This window comes from Chelonoidis abingdonii, chromosome 17, assembly GCF_003597395.2.
Source record: "Chelonoidis abingdonii isolate Lonesome George chromosome 17, CheloAbing_2.0, whole genome shotgun sequence".
In the NCBI taxonomy this organism is placed as follows: Eukaryota; Metazoa; Chordata; order Testudines; family Testudinidae; genus Chelonoidis; species Chelonoidis abingdonii.
The window spans coordinates 6822150-6847006 of NC_133785.1; the positions used below are offsets into that span (position 1 = coordinate 6822150).

Here is a 24857-nt window from a genome sequence, read left to right on the forward strand (position 1 = left end):
TTTATCAGTGCTCAATGCAGACACATCAACAGTGTTAAATATTCCAATTTAAAGAAGCCAACATTCAAAATGTTATGTAACATTAAGGAAAATTGTTCACTTAAACTCTTTAAAACTCACAGTCAAACACTAAGGTCTTACAGTAATTAACAAAAACTGATACAATGCAGCAGTTTTACCAAATTTAGATAACTAACCTCAGAAGTTTCAGAACTCCAACCTCTGGAGCTTCTCACTACTAAAATATTTTAACAAACATTTTCAAAGGCATGATCGCTGTGAAAATGATTAATGATTCTATTAACTACAAGTCCCCAAATAGTAACAGTCCTCTAGCAAAAGCATCTAACAAATGCTAATTTCTCCTCTGAGTCCACCTAGGCAAATGGGGAAATTAGTTACTTGGACAAGTATGAAGATTCTTTAAGCTGGTGAAGATATTTTTAACAATGCACTACTGTGTATACCGAGAGATCTATTCTCCCATACACAGCGGGCACACAGGCACCAACAGGCAGAACACAAATGGGAGATTCATACTTCCACCAAGGGGAGGATAATAGATCCTTCAATACAACTCCAGAAATACTTGAGACTAATGCTTGACTGCCCTCTTCTGTGTTAGTTCTGAACTGCAGCTGACTGTGTTAGTAGCAGCTAAAGCAGGTATACAAACACTAATACTGCCATGGTGGAGTCCAGAACAACTTACTCAATTTACTGTAGCTTCTCAGTGTGTCAGTGCATAAGATACAACTATGGCATAGTCCTGACTGGAGTTCTTTGCTGAAAGGTGGGTTTGTTTTGAATACAGGCAAGCGGTTAGGAAAGCACCCTTCTTTGTTGCTCTAATCAGGATACTCATAATGGGATTCCGAAGTCCAAATGACACAGCTGTCTGAGTACCAGGATCTGGGGGCTTTTTGTGCATGGGTGAGTAGATTTTGAGATCAAGCTTCATTGAGGATAGCTTAGTGCCAGTTGGAAGCAGGAGAAAGTGCACTCAGTGTCAGATGGGTGAATTTCTGAATGAGGTTCTGGAATTCTTAACTTTCCCCAGGATTCATGAAACCAATTGAAAGCCTCACACTGGAGAAAATGAGTTTATTGATATATTCTTTAGTCAGACAGCCATGCCAGCTCTCCAGAGGAGGGGATGCTTGGAGGACAAGAGGACTAGATAAAAATAGGAAAAAGGTGAAGAAGTGGTAACCATTCTAAGGAACCAGGCTGTTTCTGGAGCCTTCTAACCAGTTCCAAGTACTGGATAAATTAATATAAGGTGATCAAGAGGTAAACTGAATAATTCTTGTTGGGAACTTCTGAGATACTCAGTGAACAGACAGGTAAGGGCACTGGAAGAGGAATTTTTCAAAAGCACCTATATAAAAGCCTGTGTTATGATAACAGATCCCCATGGTATGTTGCCAGGCATGTGTTCATGTAGCAGATATTACTTCCTTGGTAGATACAGTTTAAGCCAAGGCTAGTAAGGACAGTGCTTTTCATGCACCTAGGTGTCGTTAAGGTGCAAAGAGAGAGCCTTGAGATTCTGATCTAAGGATCAATGTAGTAAGTCAAGAAGCAGATCCTCAGAGATGGCCTTCTGAGAAATTAAGTGCTATTAGTCCTAGATAGATATCTGGTGCCTCAAGGTGCAGATGAGGTGGTATTAGCTCACGGAGGGTTTTATGCTTTAAGGAACAAAGATACCTCTTGGGGTAAAAGATACTTAACTAAAGATGAGCTCCACCTAAACTCTGTGCAACCTGTGAACTTGAAGAGGAGCTGTTTAACTAGGAACAAGAAGCAAAGGGTGGAGCCATTAAATTACAGGAGAGTGTTAAATGGAATGAGCCAAATTCACCTGTCACTGGTGTAAACAGGTGCAAGTCCCATAAAAGGTCCGAGGACAAGTTCATTGGGGATGCAAGTTACACCGTGAGTGTAAATGGGACATAAAAGGAGTGTAAGAGAGATAAATTGTGCAACTTGCACCAATTTGGGAAGGCAGAATTAGGGTAATCTACACATGTTAAGGAGGTGCAAATAGGAGAGGTGCAGCAGAAACAGTAACAAGAAACTGCCAAATAAAGTATGGGTTGGATGGTTGATATTCTTCTTTTAAATCCTCCTATCACTTTTCTGCTATACATGCTCTGCCACTCAGCATAGAAATTACATTCAGTTTATTCACCCGGAGAATGCCCAATTGGTTCACATTCCGTTGGTTTATCACTTAAACCCTTATGCTTGTATCATAGCCCAGGGACACCCCATATGGAACTCACATGTCTGTTTAAGTCACCAAGGAATTTGGTCCTGTAAGAGCCCACAGAAGCTCACAGCTAGGAAGGAGCTCCATGAAAGGAGCTCCGTATCCACCAGAGCAGTTGGCAGTTGTTATTCAGAAACAGAGACCTTGAAATTTTCAGGCACCTGAAAACTGTGGGATTTAAATTTTTTCATTTTAATGGTACTTTAGTATTAATGGAGGGAGGGATAGCTCAGTGGTTTGAGCATTGGCCTGCTAAACCCAGGGTTGTGAGTTCAATCCTTGAGGGGGACCATTTAGGGAACTGGGGTAAAAATCTGTCTGGGGATTGGTCCTGCTTTGAGCAGGGGGTTGGACTAGATGACCTCCTGACATCCCTTCCAACCCTGATATTCTATGATTCTATGATTAATACTGTAGAGCTGAATCCAAGTCAGCCATGATAAGCCAGTCACAATATGTACTACTGAGCTCTGGTGGAATAATCTCTTACCCCCCTTTTCCCTACATACCGCACTGAGTGCCAAAATATGAGTCCAAGCATCTCAAACTCATCATTTACCTCTCCCTGTCACTAGCCCTGCCTCCAAACTGATCTCCACTGTCAAATTCTAGAGTGGCTCCACCCAGATACCCACTCTCATTGTCTGAGGTGATATTTTGATGTGTACTTTGGGACCAATGAGCTGATTTTAAATGTAATTTTTTTAAAAGTGTTTTAGTGGTTTTGGTTAATGTGTTAAATTTAAGGCCCTTGGGAGATACCTATTTGTTGGGGAGGGGGAGAAATTGGTAAAGACCCAAAATAAAAGTGTAAAATCAAGTTGACAAAGTTAACTCTCTTTAGGCCCAGAACACAGGAAATGAAATGAGCACATTGTCACAAGGCAGAGCTCCATTTCTGTCCCATTTTCTTTATTGGCTCTCCCCTCCTTATTTCCGCTGATCTCAGTCGGACCTTGGATTCCTTGACCACAAGGTTTATGGCGTTAGGTGGGTTTCAGTTAACACAATTTCACCTCAGCTTTGTCCTATGACACAGGCAAGAGGTTTCAACTTAAAAATAGAAAAAAGCCCCTTTGTGGGTTTGTCAGATCTGGACAGTTACTGTACGTTTTGGTCTGTGAACGTTTGCAGGTTTCAGTTGCATCAATTATTTTCATTATTAAGTCAATCTTAAAATAGTGAAGGCCTCAAAAGTTTTTTGTTTTACTAACATCACAACTGTAAATGGCCGAGGGATTAAATCCTGTGATGAACTGTTTGCAACTCCTTCTTGGAACCTCTGCTTCAGCAGTAGGGATTCTCTTTTGTGCACATCCATCTTGAGCAGAAAATGGTGAAAACAAACTGAGGGCCAAATTTACAGAAGCTGCAAAATGACTCAAAGCCAAGAAAGATGCAAATGCAAGACCTACAACCGCACACAAACCTCCCTGATTTGCGAGCACAGATGCGGATGTACATGAACATGGACCAGGTGAAAGTCAGACTCCTGATTTGAATAAATCAGTGCCAGATCCCTCACTTTTACCCCCTTTTACCCCCTTTTAAGGTGCCAAATGCCCTCACCTCCCACTGGAGTGACTGGCAGTTGAAGAGATCCCTCAAAGACCCCCCCAAAAAAAAGTTTGAGAAGGAATTTGTCAACCTGCTCCAGCTAAGCAGTTTAAATGTGACCACTTGATATTTTAAATCTGTTGAATATTCTATTCCGTTTCACCTAGTAATTTCAAGAACCACTTTGGTGAAATTCTGTGGCCTGTGTTAAGTAGGAGGTCAGACAAGATTATCATAATGTTTGTTTCTGGCCTTAAAATCTAATATAGCTGCACAATTTGGTAAACATCGTTTTTAAGTGGCCAGTCCAAAAACGGCTAAGCTGAAAACCAAAGAGTTCAAAGGTCTAAAATTGCTAAGCATTGAGTTAAGTGAAAAATACACCTATACACAATGTTCACAAAAAGAAGCTTTGGCAAATAAATTTGCAGCTGATTCCCCACAGAGTAATGATTTGGAGGCAGACATTTTAAATTAAGGCAATCTTCTCCATAAATTATAGAACTTTTGTATTTACTGAGTACACTCTACCTGCCTCCAACCATGATTGTGAAATAGTCTCAATCACTACTTAGATCCACTTATAAAGAACCAGAAAAAATAATCAATCATTCTGATGAATAGAGGTACAGAGTTACAAAATAAATGTGTAAGACACCCACTATCAATAGCCCAAACAAGTTTTTGTTACTGTAGCAACTAAGGATGTGGCTACCTTTTTGTTCAAGCTGAGATGGACTTCAGAAAAGTCTGCACTATTCTTGAGCACTGAACATAATTCATCAGGTTTCGCACCTAAGTATTACTGTGTGGCAATGTTGTAGAGTGTGCCACTCTAGCATGCACGCTTGTGGCCTGTCATGGCCCCGAAGGCTCACTGCACTCAGCAACCCTTGGATCTTTTCACACCAGATTAGTTCAATCACTCTTTGTGGGGTCCGATTTATTCATTCCTTCTGCAGAGAGCAACTCACTTATTTAGCTGCTCAAGTCCATGCCCTCTCTGGGTCCATGCAAGAGTCTCGGTCAATTTCCTACCCTGTTCAGGAGGTACCAGCCCTTCTACCAGAGCTGGGCTGTACTTCAGACTATCCCTGTGTCCCTCTCCTTAGGACAGGAGCCTCCTAGAAATTCCTCCTTGGAGCTGCAGTTGTACTTTAGGCAGCTGTAGAGCCTCAGGCAGCTACTCCTCCACATGGCCCTTTTCCCAGTCAGCCCTTCCACACTCAGGCAAGGAGAGTTCAGCAGGCAGAACTTGCTCCACTGCTGTTTTCTTCCTGATAATTCAGGACCCTCGAGGAGCCTTCTTATTCCCTGCTGTGTTCACAGGCATCTGTTCTGCTATGAAGGAGGCAGCATTTATGCTGGCCCCTTCTCCCACCTCATTCTTTATTGGCTGGGTGAGAGTGGAGACCCCACCCCCTCTCTGCAAGGCTCCAGGTCCTTAAAGATAAAGTAACAGGATTCCTTCTAGATGCTACTTCTTCCTAGGACCCAGTCAGTGCCAGTTTTACAGATGTTAGTAAGGAACAGGACTCAGCTAACTGGAGAAAGCACCTGTTTTAACAGTTCTGTACCAATGTAACAGAGGAGAATTCGGGCCATTACACGTAATGACAATCACTAAAAGACTTGAAGTCTGTGAAATTAGCTTAAAGCTAGGTCTTTACATGGCAAACGTTCACATGGGGAATTCTCTTTCATTCACTCCTCTCCCTATGCTGTATATACACTAAACAAACGACAGTCACCACAGTTCCTCCTCCACTTAAGAATAAATTATAATTGACCACATGCATCATAGTAATCGCACTTTTACTTACATAGCTGAATAACCTACCTTGGAAAAGTTCGACTTCGAAGTTCCTTTATAAAGACTTGACTCCCATTCTGTACAGGTTTGACCTCTGTTGACTGCCCAGTATCGTGTTTATGCCAATTTCTTTTCTTTTTCACTGAAAGAGAGTGAATTGGACAGCACCATATGCTAAGTAGGGGATCTTTATTAAAACATTCTGTGAGAGAAAGTTCTTAGTAGTACTTTCTATGCAAGCCAAGAAAAGAGAAGTCCACTATGCAGCACTGTTAATTTTAACATTGTATTCTGATTCACCATTAGACAATTACACTGTACCCTGAAGATCTATCACATACTGAACCGTGTTCGTTTGTAACATAAGGGAAACCAGACGGATAATTACTGAGCTCTACGGCTATCACAAGCATTAAGCAAATGCAGGCTCTGGATAACATTTTGTACTTGCCAGACTACACACTTAATCTTTATTGTAAACCTCCCAAAAAATCATCTCTTCTGCTCTCTCAATTTGTAGCACAGATCATTATGAACATGCTCTTTCTTTGCCACACCTCTCCAAGGGCCTGAGCCAAAGTCAATGGAAGTCTTTTCATTGAATTCAAGTGGCTTTGGATCAGGCCCTAAATACAAAATGCCTCATTCTGGCAAGAAAATCTAGTATCCATGTTTAGTGTAAAAAGACGCAAGCTCACATCCAATCCAGTTTTTGGAGTGCCTTTCATTACCATGCTTCTAAATAAAAGCTACGTTGGTGGGGCAGAGCAGAATGCCCCTGGCTCATGCTCTCAGTGGATGACAGAAATTTAGGCAAGCTGATCAGGGAAATGGGATCAGCTGAAATATGCCAGTCAAATCAAGTCACATGTCAACTTGCTTCTGACTTTTCTTTTCAACAGTCACTTAACACTGGCCAAGAAGAACCATTCCAGTTTTTACCAATCATCAGCATTAAATCTTTCAGCTGCTCCTGCTTTTAGACTCACATGTGGTAGGAAATTACTGACCTCAGAAATGCAGTCTCCCCTAATTTTAAGCTTTCTGCCCTCAGAATTTTTTGTATCCTAGGTTCATATTGTATCTAAAGGTGGGCAAGCTGGTTAAGATAAAATATGAAACCTGAGACTCCACGAAACCTCAAAGCAAACCCAAGCTTTTTCTTATGTTCAAACCAGTTTTCTGGAAGAAAGCCACCTGCCTCTATCACTATGACTGGACATGTGCCCTTCCACAGCCCTCCCTTTCCCCCTACACTCACTCTTTGACTACCAAAGAGGCTGGGGAGATGGGAGGCCCAAACAATAACATCCTGAGACCTTGAAAAACCACCTCTGTATGCTGGCCAGGACTTTGGAAGTAGTGACATCTACCAAAGAATCCTTCCCAGGTTTTGTACAACACATACTGGTTTTATTAGTTCCATGCTGCTCTCCAGCCTAGCTGGATATAGTCATTAAATCTGCTAGTTCTTTATCTTAATGCCCATCAGGCTTAGTGGATTAGTTCAATACTCCCAGTAACATAGGAATCAACCCCAACATGTACACCACTCCCTCCCACTTTCCCTTCCCATGACCTCTACCCATCTCCCTACATTCTGGTTCTGTTCCGTTATCAACTGGCCCAGCTAAACAAGTGTGTCATTAAGAAAATTCTATCAAACCCCTTTTATTTTTCCTCAAAATTGCCTAAATTTCTAGACAAAGTCATGAAGCTATAGATTATAATAAATACTCATTGCAACTCTTTTCAATCAGCACACTCTGAAATAACATTGTAACTTAGGGCAATATTTTCACAAAGGGGAGGTAACTCCTATTGAAAAATCTATAGATGCTTAATTCCCATTTGAAATCTCCTTCATAGATGCTGCATCATGTAGTGCAGCATTCCATCAGTATCAGCCAGTTTCTTTACTACATGTTTGTAAAATGTGTACCACAGTGAGGAATATTTGATTTGGGCTTCTGGGAACAACTGCAGCAAAAATGTAATATATAATCTAAAATTATAAACAACTACCAGAGCTGGCCAAAAAAAAATGCAGGGTTGTGGAGGGGATTGGCAAAGAATGCAGAAATATTTTTGCAAGACTTGTCCATCAAAATTTTGAATTTACAGAAAAATTGTCATTGAGATACCAGATTTTTCAATCAGCTCTAACAACTATATTCTCTCACTTCTGTCTCAAGCTGAATACACCGCATGAATTCAGATGTATACTTAAACGTACATAAATATATTTAGAACCAAAGGACATCTATAAGCTCATTTTGTTATCTTTTGACTGACACTATTTCAAACATTTGAGCCTGATTCCCCTTTTATTTATATCACTGTAACTTTACTGATTTCAGTGGAATTTCTCCTGATTTTCACTGGTGGGAAGGAAATCAGGCCAAATGTTTTCTCCTGCATTACGAAAATGAATCAAGCTTGTCTAAATAGAGCACTTAAATTTAAATAACAACATCAGAAATGTATTTGTGAACTTATATATTATGTATATTTCTCTCCCCCCTAACAGAAGTATCTCCAAATTTCATTAAATCAAAATGACTTCAAATGTCACAAGCAATTTTCTGAAATAATAGTCACCAAGTGACATTGGTAAGGTGGAGAGTGTAAGAAAAGGAACATGATTTTTAAATTTGGCATCTGAAGAGCATACATCATGGAATGTGTTCACCAGAAATATAAATATATTTAAAATCCACGCAAGTTACACAACAGAGACAAGCAGTGAATGTGCACTTCTCTTTGCTAGCCTTGCAATAATTAAATCTTGGCTGTGAATTATCATATCTGGAACAACACCAACTCATTTAATACAAAATTGATACTGCAAGATAACTCAGCTATTTACACATATATTGTAACAGTTAACAATAAATGAAATTCATAATCTCATACAAGTCTGGGAACATGCTGCACACAACTGTTTGACACAATAACTTAACAGAGGACCTGTTCCTGCTTTCACATCAAGACTGGCCCCTAATTTTTCCAGTCTGTTGCAGTTACACACACACCATCTGAAAGGGTGGAAGGATCACACCCTGACATTTCATTTTTGCAATGTGACTTATATCCTTTTATTTTATGGCTATAAGAACCTACATAATTGTTTTTTTTGGTTTTTTTAATGTTCTTGAAAATTGCTGTTCATTTTGAGAAACTATAAACATACAGATCAAGAAAATTCAGTTTGTGATATTCCAGCACTAAACTAAGATTTCAGCACTAACGTTGCAGGTCTTTACACTATTCCACTCTAATGACTGATTTTGTGATGTCATGATACGCTGTATCTTAGATACAACAGTGAAAAAAAACCCCATAGCATTGTTGTTGTAGTATGACACTCTACTTCTGCCACAGCTGTAACCACATATGTTTACAAGACTGTTGCAGTCGCAATGTTTTTGATACAGCACCTTTATATCTACCATACTGTGCAATACTGACTGTGAGAGACATATTGCCAAAGGCAGATTTTGTTAAGGAACGGAAAGCCAAGAACCTGCTTAAAGAATTAAAAGTTAGCTGTTATTTCAACTCTACTTGTCATAATTGGTATATTACTCTTGTAAACTTCTTATTGAAGCAGCCAGTCGTTGAATTCTAAGATTATGCCCCCATGTTTTCTTATATAATTTATATTTAATTCCTGATTACAGACTTATGCTTCTTTTGTCTGTTTTTTTTTTCCACACTGAAGACTAGATGTCTTCCATCATTCATAATTTACAGCCAAGTGGAAGGAAGAAAAGCATCAAATACATTTTAACGTAACACAAGAATTTCACTCAGTCTAGAAAAATCATGCTTTATCTCCCACAATGAGGCAATGACTGACCCTGCATATCTTCAGTCATACCACTCCTCTTCAAGACAAGCCATTCTATTGCTAAATGATTCGCTTTAAAGACGATTTGTAGTTATTTATTTGACCTACTCCTGATGTATGTATGTCACTACAAATTTGAGAAATAGGCAGGGTGAGGCTTTCAAACCCACTGAGAGGAAAATGAGGGTAATATTTTTCCTCTACGTGTTCTTAATTGTAGTTTGTTGCATAACAGCAACAATCTCTGCCAATTGGTAGCATATTTATAATAAAATGCTTTTAAATTAAGCATTTAATTTTTCACAATGATTGGGGGAAGGATATTCTAGTATAGTAAACAGAATTCTTTATTCATTTGGCCAAAGCAAAAACATCCTACAGTTCTTTATCAGGTAAAACCCCCACTCACATCAGCAATCTTTTCATACAGGTAGGAGTTTTGCCTGGGGAAGAACCAGCTCCCGCAATGAACCCTAAAATTTTAATGGCCACCAAAATTGCCATTTAACTATATGTGCATGCCAGACATAATACAGTGTTTCTTATTCTTGTTATCAGAAGACAAAAGCCATAATGTAATTATGATAAGTGACTGTATCAGATCTATCTACCTAACCAGGAACTATTACAGCCTGTACCTAAGTGCCTCATTAATGGATTTTATCCTCAAGACCTTGGTGAGGTAGGAAAGTGTTATCTCCATTTTACAGATGAGGGACTGAGCATAGGGTAGATGAAATGATTTGCCCTAGGTTACATAGGATGCCTGGGCTAGGTTAAGCAGGGAAATGAATTTACATGTCCCTAGTCCCAGTCCAAGCGCCCCATCTTTGTTACCCTTACTGTGTTTTGAATCCCATTGTAGCAGGATTGCCATATATAACATAAGAAACACACTTAAATTAAAATATATATTGTTATATCCAAACATTGAGAAACTAGCCATTGCTTAAACATAGAGAATCTACTTGAGATGGCGCAGGAATCAAGCAGATATACTTACAAGTAGACTTTCCATGGGTTTTCTCACAATTCGGACAATGATAGATGTCAATATCTGGCGCCTCCTCTTCTTCTACGCCAACACAACTGGAATATAAAAAAAAATAGAGCAACCTCAGTCTGGCTCTAAAAGTGCAAATACACAAGGTGATCAAAATTTTAACTTTGCAATTAATATGCAGGCTTGTTAATCACTAAGAGTATATCAAGGCAAAATGTGACAAACCTCTTCTGTGTGCATAAGGTCAGGTCAAATGTCATTGCAGCCTACACTGCTGGTCTAGTGCTGAAAGAGATGTCTCCCAGACACTTGTTTGCCAGTTCAATATGGGCCTCCCTTACAGAGTGGTAGAGACTCTGACTAAAATTTTTTTGCTCCATTCACAAAGACCACTTTAGCTGGCTGGGACAAAATACTATTCCCATCTACACACAGTTCTGGAAATTCAATCCACCCTAAAGACAATAAGCAAAACACAAACCCTTTTACAGAATACCTATGGACAGTTGTTAGACACTAGAGCAATGTTGGCAAGTAGTAGGGACACAATAATATACAACACGCACAACATAAGTAGACTGCATCTCTGTTACGATGTTATGAAGGAGAGAAGGAAAGGGTGACACACAAAGCTCACTGCACTTTTGGCTGCCAAAATAGGTTGTACTGTGGCAGCTGCTCGGAACACCCACTGAGATTATTTTGGATGTCACAACATATGTAACAATACAGTGCAGCCTGCGGGCACGCTGTGTGAATGCAATCCAACGGCAGACCAGAGCGCTAGGAGGAAAACAAAACTAAATTACAAAGGAATGAAGTACCCAAGATAAGAAGTTGTTGTACAGTCAAAGTAGGGAGCAGCCAGCCAAATAATTGAACTCCACACGGAGCAAAGGCAAACAGGATTTTTTTCATGCTTATTCTGCCTAAAACAGCCCAGATTATGTAAGGCAAATTTGAAGCACAGAAAAGAGAACTTCAGTTCTCCATGAATCAGGCTGAGACTCTAAGGCTAAAGCCCCCCATTCCTTCTTCCACAGAAATTGTGCTCAGCACAGGACCCAGGCAGGGGGAGAGACAAAGGTAGATCTATACCATCTTTGCCTTGATCCCCTGGGCTGCAAGAGACTAGTTCAGTCCCCAACCTAAATTAGTCTCAGGATTCCTCTAACATACACTACGCCCCCTATGCCAGAGGAAGGCGGATGGGCTAGATCCAGGAAACTCTTCAGCTGTAGAGCTCCGGTGACACAAAGGGGACATAGTGTGGGTCAGAATCTGATCCATAATTGTTAACTGACTATTGGTAAAGCTGAGTGCATTCTGCCACTATAAAAATGAGTGAACTTCCCTTTCACGGAGATAGGTAATAGGGGTTTGTCACAGTGCCAATAAAATTATGCTCTCCCAAGTCACTCAACTACATCCGTACGAGCATGGGCCATCTCCTTGTAATATCTGGGGAAAGAGGAGAATCTTACTAAAACCCGGATGGAGAAATATTTCACTCCTGAAATGCACTAAAGCCCTGACCACACTAGTGTTTGCAAAAGTGTGCCTGAAACCATTTTTGAAACCCAGTTTAACACAACTCGCATCCATATCTAACATGATGACAAACCCTGTGACTACCATATTAAAAACATCTGCACAAGGAGGTGGTCTTTAGCATGGCTTCCTTTAGAATGGCTATTGACTAGCATCTCAAAAACTGTTGTCCAGTTTCTGCCAGAAATCTTCTTGACTGTTTTTCAACAGTTGCACTAACAAAATGTGACTCGCTATGTGGACAGCATCCCAGGCTCATTCAGAGCTGAATTGTATATGTTCATCTAATCTCTGCAACCAAAATAATACAAAACATGCTTTTCCACTGAAAGAACCCTAAATAATGTGAATGCTAAAAAGTTATAATAGGGCAAGGGAGAAGAGAAGTGGATCAGTGCAAAACAAGTTCTACCATGTCAACCAATATGTTTGAAGATCCAGCCCGAGTTGTATTGCTAGCATCATCTGTTTGGTATGGCAATAAAATTTTTTTGACTCCTCTGTAAAAATATAGATATGGCTGTATCTGTTGGCATTGCTCTAATACTTCAACAAATACAAAAGAAATTGATCTGTCTAAATTGTACGTACAGAAAAAAAATTAAGGACAGGAAAATTATCACAACAATCCAGATCATTAGGGTCAAGGATTTTACAGGCAGTAAAATGCCAGATTAGACATCAGAGAATTTAAACAAAGCTCATAAATTAGCACAAGTAAAACAGAATTGTAGCATTCATATCTCCAAAAAGCTGGATTAGATGCTTATGTCACTGCTTTCAACTTGTCAAGCTTAGTAAAGGTATGGATTAGGCTCTAAAGTGGTGCTTTGAATAGTCTATATTTAGCTATACTAAGCAGCCGAGAACAGGCTTACCTTGCTTTATGAAGAGGTATGAAAAGCTACTAATAATGGGGCTAAGGCTTGAGTATATGGAGGGACCTGTTGCTCTTAGGGCAGGAAAAGTTATTTAAGGAGAATCAGATAGGAAAATAAGAATAATGTATAGCAAACAGGATCAGGCTTCACCCTCACACTGACCCTAGATAAATAGGGTACCGGAGGTAATAGACACCCATATAAGACAATGCCCTGAATATCGGGCCATGTGGTCATCCTACCTAGGGTATGGTTTCTGCACAAGGGTTTGCATATTTATATTTACTAAGGCTCAGATTCTGCCACATTCATTGCATGGAGCAGTACCTTACTCCAAGAGTAGTTCCACTAATGAGTAAGGGGGCAGAATCTGGCCCTAAAGTCCCAGAGTGCCTTGCTGCACTAATTCAGACCTTTATCCCAGCTCGTGGCTCCTCTCACTGACTAGTGCCTTACTCCACAAATAATCCCACTGACGTCAACAGGATTATTCACAGGGGAAGGTACTATTCCATATGAATAAAGCCTTCCATTCACGACATGTAGACACCACCACTCCCTAAAACCTCATCTACACTATAGAAGGTTAGTTAAAAACGGTTTCCTCCAGTGCTGCCAGCAATTTAGCTGCACTAACTTACCCCCGTAACCTCATTTTGGCTAAAGAACTTGACTGTAGGGATGCGGAACCAATGTAGATTTCAAAACTTTCTGCAAAATTAATATGGGTTCATTAACTGCTTTCCCTTTTAACACCTTATTTTTCCTCAAGAGTGATGTCATTCTTTAAAAACGTGTTTTTCTAGCTAAAAGAAACCCTCTGCTCTGTAGAAGAGCCCCCCTAAAATGCGGATGGCATGAGTGCCTGCTGTGCACTGTATTTATTTTTTCATGAGCATCTTTTCTTTCCCCTCTCTGTGCCTTTTTGCACAGTCTCTTTGTATCTGTTTGTCATGCTTCTCCCTGCTGCTTCTCTCCCCACCCCCCATCTCTCTTAAGAGAGAAGCACAATTCCCAGTGCTTGGGTCAAGCATTTGACCCTCACACATACAGCGATCAAGTGGGTTCAAGGTTAGACAAAGTGAGATCAGATGTAACAAGTGTGGTAGCAGACTACAGCCAAAGGCCATGCTATAGTGATTCCCACATCAGTCTATTGCTATGGAACCTGGGCATGATAGCACCAACACAAAGAACAGTGGCACCCTTGACCTATTATGCATATGAAGAGATGCAATCAGATCATACATGAGAGGTTCTGCAAAGCAACTGCAAATCCGGCACGGAAACAACAGTTATAAAAGCGCAGCCAAAGCTGAAAACAGCACAAGGAACTGAATCCTGGCCAATATCCTGGGACCGCAGTAGCTGCCAGCCTCCTCACTGTCTATTCCCCACTTCCAAAGGCTATGACTGCAAGGGGGCCACAAGCTGGCTTCTCCTTACTCTGTGCAGTACTGCTACTTTAACTGGTTGGGATGCTTGCAGCTGAAGTCCAGGAGCTGGTTTTCAGAGAGGGAGCAGACAGCAGAGTGGCTTCACAAGAAGGTAGATGAGAGTAAGGGAGCACAGCCCTGCCGTTTCCCAGGACTGGGGAGGGAAGCAAGGGACAGAACAGTCTCTGAGGTGCTGCTCCTTTAAGGGAACAAGAAGCAACAGAGGGTGCAGCAGCAGGAGGTGAAGCTGGGAAGCAGCACTCTGGGCAACAGCAGATTTATTTGCCTCATTGGTCCGAGAATCAGTTTTAAAAAGCCTATAAACACTGTGGAACAATATGTTCACGTCTCAGCAGGATTCTCTCAGTTCCCAAATCACACATAGAGTACCATGCAGATTACCCTTCTGAAAGAGACCTTTTCAAGTGTAGTACTGTTTGCAATGCAAGGACACCTAGGGTCTACCTAATTATCACACACAGACCCACTTATGTGTGCAACTAGGTACCTACTACAACTGTGCACACAATCACCATGACTCCATGGCCTAATAAGGTATTGGTAGATCCCCAGGCAGTCCCCATTTCTCTGGCTTATGAGCTGTCCCTTGCTACATTTTTGACATGGTGACAATTACGAAGATTTGCAGGGCTGGACATGTCCTCCTTTTAGAAGACACCAGGTTCCCCAAGCAAATGCAGAGACAGTGAACTTTTAATTGGTGAAGGATCGAGAGGAGGGAAAAAAATGCTCCTGAGATGTCCTGAAAAAGAACCTCATTCATTGTGACATTGATATTAACATATGAGATGCTATATCAGTAAACATGTCAGTTGGGGACCAAGGAAACATCTGGTGCAGAAAGTTACGCTGATGCAAGGCATGCTGGTCAGGCAACAAGACAACAGAGTTCTTCCCAAGCAAAGAGAGAGAGAGAATCTTATAAATTCAGCTAAAAAAAATGCTATTCCATTTTCTTGCCCAACCTGTAGAAAAGCCTGCAAAGATGGAAAAGGACATTAACCATCTACGTGTCCAAAACATTTTCTTGTTAAATCAGTCTCCTTTAGTGTGAAGGGCAACCAGGCTGGGGTGATTTTAATCAAGGCAATTTAAACAGGTGATTTAAATCACTTGATTTAAAAAATATATGTTTAAAGTTGTAACCATATTGAGGCTTTGTAAAACCTGTTTGAAATTTGTGCTACTGCATCTTTCAATTAAAATTTAAATCGTTATAGGCAGGGTATCTTATTTGAATTTTACAAAACTGCTGTCAGCAAAAAATAAAATAGAAAAAAAATTAAGGCCCTGATCCTGCTATCATTTGAGCAGGTACATAACATGCTTAAAGTTAACCAGATGCAGAAATGTTTGCAGCATAATGGGCTGAGATTGTATTTTAATTAAAAATTTCTCTCTTAATGGTACAAAATCTTATTCACCTCAAAACAAAATTCCTTCACTGTTAACAACAAAAAGTTGTTTAGACTTTCGATGCACTAACAAAGTTATTGTGACCTTTTTTATACAGACCCAAATTTTTCAAAAATATTAGCCTAAAGTTAGGCTTCTAAACCCCTATTTAGGCACCTATGTATGGGATTTTCAAAAGCACTTAAGTGATTTAGAAGCCCAAATCTCATTGACTTCAAACTGCAACCCCATCAGAAGAGTATATTGTAGCCCAGGGGAAGGCAACCTATGACACGGGTGCCGAAGGCGGCACACAAGCTGATTTTCAGTGGCACTCACACTGCCTGAGTCCTGGCCACCAGTCCAGGGGGCTCTGCATTTTAATTTAATTTTAAATGAAGCTTCTTAAACATTTTAAAAAACCTTATTTACTTTACGTACAACAATAGTTTAGTTATATATTATAGACTTATAGAAAGAGACCTTCTAAAAACATTAAAATGTATTACTGGCATGCAAAACGTTAAATCAGAGTGAATAAATGAAGACACGGCGCACCACTTCTGAAAGGTTGCCGACCCCCGTTCTAGCCAAAGCATTTCAGTTTTCCTGACTCGAGGAAGCTCAGTGTAGTGGAAGGTGATGCTGGTTGCAAATATAGCATGAGGGATTTGCTTGTCAATTTTTTGAGTGTGTGGTGTTTGCACAAGCCCTGGGAACAGGTCTTTTTCAGCACAGAAGCATTTTAAATGTGAAACTTCTTAATAAAAGAAACTGTGTAAAATCTTATATTCTACTAACAATTCAGAAACAGACACAAGTAAAAAAATGTTAGCAATTTTAGCAACATAAATAAAAAGTCTGATCTTAAAAAATATTTAAATAAAAAAACTGATTTTTTTAAACAAATTCATATTTGTATCCACCTTGAGGACAATTCTTGGTAACAAAACCTGCAAAGCTACGTTACATTTTAGAGCTCTTACCACAGAAGCAGGCCCTTTGAAGTAGTCTGATTACCTCACCCCCATTCTAATGAAGCAATATAGTAAAGAAATAGTGTGACTTCTTAGGACGCTAATGGCTCACTTTTGAACCGATTATATTACAGTTGCCTCAGAACACACTTACGTGTGTCATTTTCACCTGTTCATTTTCAGATGTGATCAGTCTCTTCTGGTGCGTATTGTATTACACTCTAGTATTCCCTGGCACCTAATATTTGTCAAATAGTTTATCTGACAATGGGGGGGAGTTGTAACTTATATTATTCAACTAGCTCTATAAGCTGATCAGGCAGTATTCACTGCATCAATTGCTGAATAAATTGTTCATGATTTTTTAATCTGACTAGCATAAGACGTATAAATCAATACAAGCCTCCTGGGTCTGTATTCTGCTAATTTAATTAAAACTTTTTTTTAACTCTTTTCTGCCTCACCAAAATAGGGCGAAAGGCCTAGAGACTTTTAATGCCGTCCTAGAACAGGCACTTCACTCTTAATTTCACAGAACGTGAAAATATACGTGTCTTGTTCTCAAGCTGAATCCCCTCCCACCCCCAAGTAGTAACACTGAGGGTGATCCAGCCTCAGACCTTGGGAATAACCCAGCACCACACTGGTGGGGAGCAATACAATAATACTTTGCACTTCAATAGCAGCTTTCATCCAAGATTTCAAAGTTGCTCTACGATCAATCAATCAATCCTCACAGCCCATCCTGGTGAGGTATGTATTTGGGTACGTCTACACTACAGGATTATTCCGATTTTACATAAACTGGTTTTGTAAAACAGATTGTATAAAGTCGAGTGCACGCGGCCACACAAAGCACAATAATTTGACGGTGTGCGTCCATGTACTGAGGCTAGCGTCGATTTCTGGAGCATTGCACTGTGGGTACTATCCCATAGTTCCGGAGTCCGCCCCCCAATGGAATTCTGGTTGAGATCCAATGCATGATGTGCAAAAACAGTGTCGCGGGTGATTCTGGTAAATGTCGTCACTCATTCCTTCCTCCGTGAAGGAACAGCAGACAATCATTTTGCACCCTCTTCCCTGGATTGCACTTGCAGACGGCATAGAATGGCAACTATGGAGCCCGTTTGTCCTTTGTCACTGTCACCGTATGTGTACTGGGATGCCGCTGACAGAGGCGGGACTGCAGCACTACACAGCAGCATTCATTTGCCTTGCAAGGTAGCAGAGACGGTTACAGTCGTTTGTACTGTCTGCTGTGCCACTGTAAATTGGCGATGAGATGACAGCTATCAGTCCATTACTGTACTGTCTGCTGCTGTCATGGGTGCTCCTGGCTGACCTCGCTGAGGTGGCGGGGGCGCAAAGACAAAAATGGGAATGACCCCCAGGTCATCCCTCCTTTATGTTGTATCTAAAATACAGTCAGTCTTGCTAGAATATGAGCAAGTGTACTAGAGAACCAGTGTATCAGAGACCAAGAGAGCAGCCGTTCCGGTCAGATCCCACAGAAATGATGAGCTGCATGCATTCTAGGGGTGTCCCTGCAACAACTCCACCGTTGATCGTCCTCCTCCCCCAACCTTCTGGGCTACCGTTGCAGGGTCCCCCATTTGTGTGATGAAGTAATACAGAATGCAGAATAAGTAACTGATTTTTAGTGAGATAAAATGAGGGGGAGGCAGCCTCCAGCTGCTATGATAGTCCAGGCAGGACATTAAACGGTGGAGGGAGAGGAGCGAGCATCCCTGCTATGATAGTCAGGCAGTACAGAATCTTTTCTTTAGACATGAAAGGGGATGGGGCTGATGGAGTTCAGCCCCAGTTGCTATGGTGAGGACGGTTACAGCCGTTCTGTACATCTGCTGGGAATAACCGGGAGTCATCCTATTTTACCCAGGCGCCCCCGGCCAACCTCACCTGAGGCCAGCAGGAGCACTCACGGGCTGATGACGCAAATGGCTACCAGTCCTACTGCACTGTACCATCTGCCACAGGGAAGGGGGGGAGAGATTGCTGCTGTTCATTGCCCAGCACCATGTCTACCAGCAGCATGCAGTAGACATACGGTGACATTGAAAATAGTCAAGAACGATTTTTTCCCTTTTCTTTCATGGGGGGGGGGAAGAGGAGTAAATTGACGAATATACCCTAAACACCCAGACAATGTGTTTGACCTACAGGCACGTGGGACTCAGCAAGATGCAAATACTTTTCGAGATGCGGGGACTGTGGGATAGCTGGAGTTCTCAGTCCCTCTCTTCCTCCATGAGCGTCCATTTGATTCTTTGGCTTTCCGTTACACTTGTCACATAGCACTGTGCTGTGGACTCTGTATCATAGCTGGAGATTTTTTCAAATGCTTTGCATTTTTCATCTTCTGTAACAGAGCTCTGATGAACAGATTTGTCTCCCTATACTGGCGATCAGATCAGTCCTCCCGTACGATCCACGCTGGAGCTCTTTTTGGATTGGGACTGCATCGCCACTCTGCTGATCAGAGCTCCATGCTGGGCAAACGGAAATGCAATTCAAAAGTTCGCGGGCTTTTCCTGTCTACCTGGCCAGTGCATCCGAGTTCAGATTGCTTTCCAGAGCGGTTCCCAGTGATGCACTGTGGGATACTGCCGGAGGCCAATTACCGTCGATTTGCGCCACACTAACACTAAAATCCGATATGGTAATCACCGATTTCAGCGCTACTATACCTCCGTCGGGGAGGAGTACAGAAACCGGTTTAAAGAGCCCTTTATATCGATATAAAGGGCCTCGTTGTGTGGACGGGTGCAGCGTTAAATCGGTTTAACGCTGCTAAAATCGGTATAAACACATAGTGTAGACCAGACCTTACTCTCAGCTTAAGGATGGCGAAACTGAGACACAGAGATGCAACAGTACAAAGCAACGCCCCAGTTCTGCCCCTGTTGAAGTCAGTGGGCGTTTTGCCACCAACTTTACTAAAAGTCAGTGACAAAGCCACAAGCGTGTGCTCATGGAGTCTTGATTCCCAGAGATGGAAAGCTGTGGTGTCAGACAACGTTCCAGCTTAAAAAAAAATAAAATAAAATAAAAAAAATTTACACTTTGTGTGGAACAAAAGACTGCCAGAGTCAAGTTTAAAACCTCGGAATGCAGCCTCTCTCACTCCCTGCCCACCCTCTAATCCTCTCTCCGACTCATCCCCTTAGCTCCGTTCTACCTTTCCTCTCCCATTCACTGACTTCCTCTCCAGCATCATTCTGGATTTCTCCTTAACACTCTTCATTCATCCTCCACTCACTTCCACTCCCTCTTTCAGTGCCCCATTCCCTCTCTCTGCCCTCAGTCACCTACCCACCCAATCCTTCTCTTCTCTTACCTTCGGGGGGGGGGGGATAGGGAGGGAGAAAGGTAGTGATGGCACCTAGAGGTGTATTTGCCCAGAGTCAACAGATTGAGACCCATTTTCCTGTCTGCTGCAGCAGGAGGCACAGCTCTCAGGCCTGGCCAGTTTATGTGGTAGTGAAAGCAGCACACATGGGTAGGCTGCTCAGGGCCTGGTGCTGGCTCCCTAGCAGCAGGAAAGCTCAGGGGCCATGCTGAGCAGCAGAGACTGAGCCCTGTGTGATGCATGCCCAAGAGCTGAGGACACAGCTTCTAACCACATGGTTTAGAAAAGTGATAGCAAAACAGATGTGTGGTATTTTTATTCCTAGTAAAGGTGGTGATCCATCATTCACATGAACTCCCCTCCCATCTAATAACAACACAGGATCTAAAAGCACAACATCCCTGCAAGACATTTATCATTCGCTCAGCAGCAATGTTCTTCCTTTCACTTGTAGCTTATGTGAAAGGTAGGATACTCTTGCCCCTCAGGGCTTTGTTGGAACACCACACCTATCCCAATTTCAGAAGCCTCCACCTGAGCTATAATAAGAGTGGAGAGAAATCAGGACTTCTCAGAAGTAGAAAGAATCATGATTTATTCTCCCATATTTTATGGTTATCCAGCACTGCCACATCTACTTGATCAAACGTTTATTACTCTTTTTGATCAGATCTGACATTGTATGCAATTTCAGCAAAACTGAAGCATTTGCTTGAATGCCTAGTCAGCCTAAGGAAAGCTCTAACTTGCTCAGATGCAGAACTTTTTCAGCAAGGGCTTGCTTTTTTATCCAGTTTACCAGACAGGTTGACACACTGATTCTCCCGTGACCAAATGATGACATCTGCAAGTGCTTTAACTATTTGTCAAATACCATAATGGAGGCAAGTGATGTTATAGAAAGGAAAGAAGAATGAGGATGGGAGAATAGCAAATCCAAACTATGGCCCAATTCAGCAGAGTATTTAAGCACATGTTAATTTTAAGTGCATAAGCAAGACCGCTGACTTAAGTGCTTTGCTGAATCGGGGCCTAAATGAGAGAGAACTCTGAATATACCAAGTAATCAATATTCCATTTAACTGGAAGGCATATACACCTTACAGATGAGCCAGTGTAGGGAGAAAATACATTTGGAGGTACAGATTTCAGCAACTCCCTCATTTCAAAACAAATTCTATCCCCTGAATCCACCTGTCAATGTTTGTGCTAGACAGCTGCTTCAGCGACCTGCTAGAACAAAACCATGTAAAGCACATAAAATCTGTAATATCCAAGTCTCCTATGTGCGAATCAAAAACAAACTTGACAGGCAGGATTTCCAAGAGAGTCAGCTTAATAGGTTCAATGTCCAGATGCCCTCTACAGTCTGATGTTTTCAAGATTCTAATGCCATTGCCATCTGCTGCTTCATCTTTTTGCACCAAGTGCTAAACTCTGACCATGCACTCTCTGTCCATTGCACCTAACAGGGCAGCAGTCCTTTGACTGTTTAGCAAACATTCCAGGGGAGAACAGAATGCATCCAAGGTCACCCTGATATCCTGTTACTTTCAATGGAACATCAACGGGCTCATGGCAGCACATCAGGGAACCCAGAGGACCTGGACCAGGAGATGCGGAGATAAAAAGAAACTATTTCATAGTACTGAGCACAGGACTAGGAGCCAGGAGTTTCTACCCTGTTTTACACCAACTCCCCCGTGTGGTCCCAAGCAAATTACTTAACCTCTTTGACTCAGCTTCCCCATCAACAAAATAATGGTACTTGCCTGCCTACCTCAAAGAGTGCTGTGCAGATTAATTCATTAATATTTGTGTAGGGCTTTGAGGAGAAGCTCTACATAATGCTCAGTAGTGCAATTGAATAGTGCTCTTTTAATTGCTTTCCTTTAGCATGTGGGCTCCATTGTTTGGAATACTTTTGTAGGAGTTTGTAAATAAAACATTTTGTCCTTTTCCATTCCACAAATCCTCAGATTTTCAAAAGATTTCCAGCAGCTGCATGATCTTGCCCTTGGTTCATGTAGGGACAGAGCCTCTTTCCTTGCTCATTGGAACCATCAAATGATGTCAGCATCACTCTGTGTTAACCAGGTATATGTTACTGTATAGCCAGCACAGAGAGCAGCAAATGTGGCTTTTTTAATGGCTGTTAACTTTCTGTAGTCTCAGCAATAATAGCAACTTTAAAACAAACATACTCGGTATTTGGAACTCGGAGGATTTCCCTCATATCAGATAATAAGATCTTCCAGGCAGTTAATTTTCTGTTTTAAAAACTTTGACCATGCCCCTTTGAGTTGAGGAGTTTATAATATAGTAAAGGGGCTGGAGGGAAAAAAAGCACAAAGTATAACTCATGTGGATTATTTGTTGCTATGCAGTGTCTAAGGGAGTATAAACTAGCATATCAACCTCAGACCCGGTCTGCGCTGTGGACATTTCCAGAAGAATTCCCACCTGTGTATAGAGTCATCCAGCTGAGCCGGTGTTAGCACAAGCAGGAAACATAACGGAGATAGAGCTCTGGCAGCCGGACCTTCTTTTACCTCCATTTTAGTTAAACCTGCTGAAAGCAAGTCTAAGCAAAATGGTGGTTAAAAACATGTTCCATCTACCTTGATGGCATATTTTCTACACAAGGAATATGCTTTTGAGCTAAACAGCCATGATCCAAATCCTGGGATGTGCCGAGCACCATTAAAGTCACTGAAGTCAGTGGGAATTGTAGGTGTACCATTAAAAAGTACAGCTTGTCTCTAGCACACGCTCTAAAAGGTAAGCGGGTATTGTCTGTGTAAAGAGACACAATGTTATTGCTACTGCAGTTTGCTCCCGGTAAATACAGGTGTGTGTTACAAAACATATTCAGAAAGTAAAGCTAGTCAGAATGCAGCAGCCTGCTTGATAAATGGAACATCACAGCGTGAGAACATTCAAGTGGTGCTTTGTAAGCTGCACTGGCTGCTTGTAGGTTTCCAAGTGGAGTTTAAGGTGCTGGCATTGACCTACCAAGCCCTCAACAGTCTGGGACTTACTCTCATAAGAGACCGCCTCTCTCCCTGTGACATACAACCAAAGCTGATTGGGCAGCGGGAACTTTTCCTTTGGCATATGGTCCCCCTTCTGTTGACTCTTCAAGCACCCTGTCAGACTCATTTTGGAGGGAGCCTTTGGCGAAGGAAATGCTGTCCACGGCAGAATGTTTAACAGAGGTGAGGGAATAGGGATATTGATTCATTTTTATTTTATCTGCACTCTGTGATTCACTGGGGACTTTGTTATGCATTGCAGGGTTGCTGCCGTCTTTCTTTTATGCTTGCAGCTGTGCATTAAGCGGACTGTCAGGGATGCCTAAAGTATAAGATAACTTCCCCTTTTCATTTTAGAAAACTAACTTAATAAAAGCCATATCATAGTTCTGTACAGAAATGGAAGCTGGCGTGAATGACAGTGAGGAGCTGCTTGTGCGGCTTCTTCCTAGACATATTCCTTTTAGCCAGTTGTACAATCTCGGATACACTTTATTCTTTGGATGACTACACCACCTTTTTTAAAAAAAAAAAACAAAAAAACCTTTGCTTGCAATTGTGGCGTGTAACAGAAAATTAGCCCTTTGGGAGGCAGCATGAATCACTTGACCTCTAGAAAGCTACTTGTAAGACTAGGTGAAATCAGGACCTTCCTGAAAAAAAATGTTACAGCCAAGTTAAGCTATTCAAAGAATTATTTTAAAATTGCAAAAAAGGATCTATCAAATCACATTACCTAATCTGTTCTCTCTCTGGCATTGGTACAGACCCCATAACTACAGTATGCAGGCACTAAAATACACTCTATATCTATCCATGTATCTGGAGTAAAGACATACCTACGAAGATCTAAATATTTAGTTCCTGAGACCCAGTGATCTGAAATGCCAAACAGCTTGAAACAACACCCAGCTGCTCTTCCTGATTTTCTAAAAATGATAACCCATGAGAAATAGTGTCTACCAAAAAAATCACAATAACAATTTTGAAAAACATGGGTTGAGCGTTTCTCAGCAGGACTGATACAAGCCACGAGGAGAGTTAAAATAACAGCGGATACAGGATCAAAACACTGACGCCAACAAGCCCTTGAATTTCACTGATGGAATGTCATGTTTTATGTAGTCAACAATATCCATATTGGTCAAACCTGAATCATAAAACCAGCTAAAAAAACACCAGTCAGATTATATTACCAACCTTTATTACAGGATATTTTTCCCCCTAAGGTGTAACAGCAGCCTCTCCATTATATCCAATAGCATTCATCACAATCCTCCCCCAGTCATTATACTTTTTAGCATATTATTCATTGTGGGAAAAGCCCTTCTGGTTTTTCAGATACCAACAGCCTGATCCAAAACACATTAGGAGTCTTTCCATTGATTTCTGCAGGTGTTGGATCAGGCCTATTCGCAACAGATTTTGGTTTGGAAGGAAACCGGAGTTTACTTCATCCTGCAGAAAGTTATCTCTAGCTTGCTTGCATATATATACCTGCCCCTGAAAATTTCCACTACATGCATCTGACGAAGTGGGTATTCACCCACAAAAGCTCATGCTCCAAAACATCTGTTAGTGATAAGGTGCCACCGGATTCTTTTGTTGACTTTTACGATCCAGACTAAACACGGTACCCTTCTGTACTTGCACCATGCAGAGGACCTGCATTTAGCCATATGAT

At 41.4% G+C, this 24857-nt stretch overlaps 1 protein-coding gene across 1 annotated transcript in view; it reads right to left on the reverse strand.

Moving 5' to 3' along the window:
• PHF2 (PHD finger protein 2) overlaps positions 1-24857 on the reverse strand; it is a 148225-nt gene that overhangs the window by 56953 nt on the left and 66415 nt on the right. The window contains 2 exon segments of the mRNA XM_032799599.2: positions 5676-5790; positions 10505-10590. Of these exon segments, the coding sequence (XP_032655490.1) occupies positions 5676-5790; positions 10505-10590 (201 nt within the window).